This window comes from Misgurnus anguillicaudatus, chromosome 24, assembly GCF_027580225.2.
Source record: "Misgurnus anguillicaudatus chromosome 24, ASM2758022v2, whole genome shotgun sequence".
NCBI classification, from domain to species: Eukaryota; Metazoa; Chordata; class Actinopteri; order Cypriniformes; family Cobitidae; genus Misgurnus; species Misgurnus anguillicaudatus.
In genome coordinates, this window is record NC_073360.2 from 12,615,921 (window position 1) to 12,622,493 (window position 6,573).

At 39.9% G+C, this 6,573-nt stretch overlaps 1 protein-coding gene across 1 annotated transcript; it reads right to left on the reverse strand.

Moving 5' to 3' along the window:
* Positions 1–442: 442 nt before the first annotated feature.
* Positions 443–3,365, reverse strand: LOC129437321 (prolactin-releasing peptide receptor). The gene is made up of 2 exons (XM_055195469.2): positions 3,161–3,365; positions 443–2,100 (listed from the first exon to the last, which is right to left on the reverse strand). The coding sequence occupies exon 2, from the start codon at positions 2,092–2,094 to the stop codon at positions 961–963; it is 1,134 nt and encodes a 377-aa protein (XP_055051444.1). The 5' UTR covers positions 2,095–2,100; positions 3,161–3,365; the 3' UTR covers positions 443–960.
* Positions 3,366–6,573: the final 3,208 nt, after the last annotated feature.

Here is a 6,573-nt window from a genome sequence, read left to right on the forward strand (position 1 = left end):
GCGGTCAAAAGTGGAAAAAAGAGATGGATTAAAATACCATACGGATTAAAATAAACGTGAATGTGTCTCTCTCATCCACTTGTGATCCTATTAATACCAGGTATAAACAGCCCCTTAGATTCTAGCTAGAAAGAAAGAGAAAAATGAGGTGTAAACATTTATAGTGTTAAGTAGTGGTATTACATTATATAACAATTATGTAATATATAATAATATATAGTCTATATATGAAGAGTTTGGTTCCAAAATGAGATAACCTTTGTTTTTAAAAATGTTCAAACATCTTGTTTTTTGATTGTGCATTCCAGTTAATATCAGTCAAACTGCAGTTGGTTAGATTTAAGCATTCATATCTAAAAAAAATACAGCTAAGTAATGCATAAAACACGATAACATATTAATACACATGTTTTGACAAAATTTTAAAAACTGAGTTATCTTGTTTTGGAACCAAACTCTTCATATAGTGTTTCTGGAGCTCACTCGGTAGGGCACTCCATTAGTGATGCAAAAAAATGTCATGGGTTCGATCCCAGGGAACACACATACTGATAAAATGTACACCTTGTCATGCACTGTAAGTCGCTTTGGATATAACCATCTGCCAAATGCAGATAGCATTTAGTTATGGCTTGTTGTTATTTCCATGGCTGTAGCGTCTATTCTTCAACAAAACCTTGCAAATCTGCGTTAAGTATCACAGATATTCATTCACAGTTAAGGAGATGCATGAGAAACTCTGATGGCTGAATCACTAATGTCCATAGCAACATCAAAACAAACTTGAAAGCCTAAGTGTAGTCCTTGTGAAAGAAAAACCCACAGAAACCCCATCAAGAACAGCCTTCATTCTCATACAAGATCCTCGAATATTGTCTGGGATACCACTTCAGCACTGCGAAACCTCCTTAATGTCTAAGTGCCACTTCTGAGTAGTCTGCGCTGATGTGCCGCACATCCTCAGAGGCAGCTGTCAGGGATGGGGCTCTCGTGTGATTGGCTGTCCTTCACCGCTATCTCGGAGACCAGTGTCAGGCAGGTGCCAGGGTTACGGGATGCGCAGCGAGATAGTAACCCCTGTCCGCTACGCCTGCAGGGGCACAGATAACCCCGTAGGTGCATGCGGACCTTGCTGTGCAGCGAGGCGTAGATGAAGGGGTTGTAGCACGCTGAGCTCATGGCTACCAGGTGGCAGCTGACCTGCAAGACGTTGACATAGCGTTTGTCCAAGATCTGAAAGTCAGAGTCTAGATCCAGCAGAAGGTTAAGGACCTGCAGCGGTAGCCAGCAGAGGGCGAAGGCGAGCACGGAGGCAACCAGTAACGAGAAAGTCTTGCGCCGCTGTTTGCTCCACCGCTGCTGGCTATGGGAGGGCTCTCCAGGCAACGTATGTTTGCGAAGGTGAACGCTGATGGCACAGTAGGAGATGCTAACGGACATTAATGGGATCATGTAGGATGCCAGCAAGAAGAAGCAGGAGTATAGCAAGCGTTGGCGATCCGCGCCCAACCAGAATTCCTCGCAAACCACTAGCTCCATACCACTGGGCCGCAAGTCCACATAGCGCGTGTGCAGGGACGGGGGAGCGGCAAGGGCCAGCGAAACCGCCCAGACGCCCAACGCCACCGCGCCACATCCCCAAACAGAAATACGTCTCTGGACCGGGTACGCCACCACGACGTAACGATCCATGGCGATGGCGGTGAGCGACAGCACAGAGGCGAACACCGTGGCACCTTGCAGCAGAGGAATGAGGTGACACATCGGACGGCCGAACACCCAGCCACGTGAGTCAAACGCGTAGGAGGCGGTCAGCGGCACGCAGCTCAGGCACATCAGCAGGTCCCAAGCCGCCAGGTTGCCGATGAAGAAATTGGTGGCATTGTGGAGCTTCTTGTCCGCCAGAATACAGGCGAGGAGGATACTGTTCCCGACACCCGCCACAACAACCACTAAGGCGTAGAGTGGAATAAAAAGTGGTTTGAAGCGCAGGAGCAGCTGGGTGCCTGAGAATTTATCCAGGGGGTCTGTCCGATTTAAAGCCCCGAGGGTTCCATTTAAGCCAGCCAAAACTTGTTCCAGAAGAGGATCCATCTTTACCTGTGACAAAAACATTCATGAACAACAAAGAGGCATCTTTCTCTCTCACAAATGCACACACACATACAGGTCCACAGTCACTCGGCTGATACACTCAGTGTGAGGCTGGCACATGGAAACGCTGTTGCCATGCTCTAGCTAGAACATTTTAAAGAGTCTTTCCCCTCCTGCCTTGATGAGACTTGAGCACCCTCTAAACACAGAGCAGAAACGCAACGTTTTAACTAAACAATTAATTGCTAAAGTTTTTCCTATACGCCGTCTAATTAGAGAGTTGTTACTTAGAATTATCTAATGAAAATCCTGAAGTATTTATTCTCATTGACGCCACATTGTCTAGCAACGCTAATTCACAAGAATGTGCTGATATTAAGCCTCGTGAAAGGAGAAAAATGAGGATTTAATGACTTCATAATCACTTATTGATAGATATTGAACATCTTGCTTAGTAGGATTACATCTATTAAGTTTTCAACATGTGTGATTGCACGAATAAACGATCACAGTTAACGCACAACTCCTATAACGTGAAGTTTAGTGAAGAAATAAAAAGGCAATACTGACAATATACATCACACATATTTATATATTTTCAACGTTTTTCTGCCCTTAATGTCATAATTATGATGCATTCTGGTAGGCTATGCAAAACCTAATTAAGCATCTTTTCATCAATTCTAGTTTAAACAATGACAGACATTAAGTGCAAATAAAAATCTGTGTCTTGTACATGAAATTATATCATATGGTGACATTAGATGCCAATAAAGCAGTCAGACTGGGTGCGCTCTGTATAAAATAAGATAGATGCATTTAATACCTGATTAAAACATCAATCAAAAGATTGCTTAAAACTGAATTACTTTACATTTGAATCATTATTAGGCAATAGCAATTTAATACAACTCAATTAGTCGAATTCGGGTAAAGCATTTTCTAAGCGTAACAAGTGTTTTAAAGCCATGCGCACCATACGGTGCACTTTAGAAAAGGCACGTTGAGTGTACGACACACGTGTGTGTGTTTCTTAAAAAGAAGAATAAAGACGCAGAAAGAGTACCTGCTGCACAAAAGCCTGAAATTCAGCAAAGTGCTGGTTTTTGATGTCCCCTCAGTGTTGGCTCACAGTTGAGATATTCTTAATCTCCACAAAAATGTTCAACGTGAAGACATCCATAAATGATCCTCTGTGGTCAGCTTTCCACGGAGCAGTGCGTGTCTAATGTCCTTTAACTGTCTCACAGGAGGAGAGTGGTTAGAAATGTGGAGACCACCAACCCAATGGTCTGTGGTGGAGGGGGGTGGGTTTGATAGGAGAGAGAGAGAGAGAGAGAGAGAGAGAGAGAGAGAGAGAGACGGGGGTGATTTTGCCTTATGTCACTGCTGCAGTAAGAGACCCAATCCAAATACTGATCTGAGAATTTTCTCCAACACAAAGGCTCACATTGAAACATATTTTCTTGTTATAAGGAATGTGGTCTTCATTTTGTGCTTGAAATAACTTGACTCTATTCAGCTTGGTTCCTGTGAGCAGCTGATAAATCTGGAAAAAGCAGTGTGCTGATGCCTGTGCTTGGAAAACGATTGTATAACCAGTGAATCAAATACATATACGGATGAAAACATCTTTAAGACACAGGCGTTGAAAAAGTTGTCCAAAAATTGATGTTTTTTTGTCAAGAGTTGTCAATAGACAGTTTTAGCAGCAACAACATAAACAAGCAGCTTTTGTGGACTAAACGCAACATCCGGTAGACTTCCACATATAATCAATAAAAACAGAGTTGTTTTACAGAAGTTTATTTCTAATAACAAGATAAATAAATGACAAGAAAATTATTAAATACATATATCAAATCTGACGTGTATCAACTATTACGTACACTGAGCTAACATTACTGTGTAAAATTAATGTATACAATGTTAGCAACAGGTCATAATTGCCTGGCTGCCAAACTTTTCCGCCCACTTGTGATCCATGCTCATCATCTCCCCTAATTTTTAGCAAACCAAAACATTTTATTTTCGACAAGGAATTTTTTTCAGCCACCAACTAAACTGTTAAAATATGTCAAAATACGTGCCTGCTGTAGACGCTTTTAAAGGGGACATTTCACAACCTTTGGTCAATCAAGAGTACGTATGTAAAGTTTTAGCTCAAAATACCATATAGATAATTGATTATAGTGTGTTAAAATTGTCACTTTGTTTGTGTGTGCAAAAATGTGCCGTTTTTGGGTGTGTCCTTTAAAATGCAAATGAGCTGATCTCTGCATTAAATGGCAGTGCTGTGATTTGATTATTGCAGATTATTATCCCCTTCTGACATCACAAAGGAAGACAAATTCCAATGACCTTTTTTTACATGCTTGCAGCGAATGATTTACCAAAACTAAGTTACTGGGCTGACCTTTTTCACATTTTCTAGGTTGATATAAGCACAAGGGACCCAATTATAGCACTTAAACATGGAAAAAGTGAGATTTTCATGATACACCTTTAAGGTGTTGATCGCCGCTGCCGATGAAACTCACATATGTCCAAAACGGTTACTTTTCAGGAAGTGAAAAAAACACCGTATTTCAAAAGCAGTTGAATGTAGCGTTGTCATACTTGGTACGGCATCTTTACATGTAATTTTCTTGCCAGTGTAATGATATAATCCACATTTGACCAAAATTGAGTTTAAATGGACATACGTGCATATTTTACAGTAACGGTGGTCGATACGCATTCTTCTAATAATTAAATAGAATGGCCAAGTCGCGTTTCATATTGACAGATGAATACGCTCAGTTTATTAAATAGCCTACGTCTTACTTTATTAAATACACTTAGTTTATTTAATATTAATTATAAATTTATTAAATGTCTCTTGCAAACTATGAAGGAACAATGAATAAATACACTGACATGGTAATGCTAGACAGATACTTTGTTTGCACAGTCCTACCGTAATTTGTCACTCCTAGACGTACGTCTGGCGTCAGGGGGGAAACCTTTATCTCGATGAAGGAAAGTCATTGTCTCACCAGGCTATGTTTATCTTCGACTTCACGAGACCAGCGAGATGCTTCCACAGGGCAGGAGATACGCAGAGTGACATCAAATGGATAAACGTGGAAATCAGATGACATGATTTCACAACTTTTTATTGGCTATTTAGATTTGTGAAGCATACTGTATACAGAAATGAACCGGAACATTCAATCCATCGAAAAATCTCAAAATTGGCAAAATGGACATACATGGTGATACGGTATGATAAAAGAGACGCTTACCTTATCCAGATACTCGCATTATCTCATGTGTAATCAGTGTTTGGTGTTAAGTTAGTGTCTTGCGAGTATTTTGTAAACGTGAGCGTCTCTTTTATCATAAACCCTTTCGACGCGTGCGCAGCAGGCACGTATTTTGAATTTGCGCCCCTCAAAAGAGAAGTTCACTTCCGTTCAGGTGCATAACCGCAACAACGTATGTGTGTCCGATAAAACCATCTAAAGACATTCAGGAATTTTTTCATTAAAAAATTAAATAAGAGTTACTATTGAAAATAATAACATTTGTTTTATTGATCAAACATTCATCATGTCTCACTGTGCATCCCAAATGCTGATGAAACATTTCCAGTGCAGACATTCCTGATATCATGTTTCCCATTTAATGTTCCTCCATTCTGATGTTGACATGTAGACTATTCCTCTATCATTGCGAATGTATTCGCTGCTATGAGTTTGAAAAAGATCGACCCATTGATTGAAATCAAAATTTCTCTCTCATTTTCCCAAAGTATATGATCAATTTTTCATTCACTACTCTTGGCTGTTTAGAACTTTATCCCGATTCTCAGTGTCTTGATTTGTGAATTTGTTCTTTGATAAAGACCCCGGTTAATGCTCCTACTTGTGAGAAAGCTGTTAGTCAGACATATAATGTCTTCTATAGGTATCACCAGATAACCGTTAATCATCACAAGTCTGTTATTTGCACCATAATTATACCCTCTACAGGAAATCCTTTGTACAATTTGAATAAATGATCACCAAATCAATGCTTCAGTTCTGTAGCAGAGTTTGTGGCCAATGCACTTGCCTGTTTCACACCACATGCAGAAGCAGCTGTATTTCTGAGCGTTATTTTATAATTTTTTTCTGTGCTCATATTATGAATGCAGTTTAAAGAAAGAACATTGTGACCCTGCCTGTGAAAACCCAACATAGTCACTTTTTTTGTGATTTACTGTTTTGTACATATAATCAACCTACATAATGTAAAGAACATTCTGTAAAAATATAATGACAACTTTAATATTGACCGAATAAGGCCATGTCAACAATTACAATCGATGTGAAATTGATTAGTAAAATCAAACTTTGGCCCGAGTACTTTTACAAGGTGTTTGGACATAAATGTGTGTTTGCAGTGTGAACACAATAGCCCTACAATATTAAAACACACTCTTCCTTTTCAATC

What these genes read in the sequence shown, in the direction of transcription:
- LOC129437321 (XM_055195469.2), bottom strand. Translation starts at nt 2,094, where the DNA reads ATGGATCCTCTTCTGGAACAAGTTTTGGCTGGCTTAAATGGAACCCTC.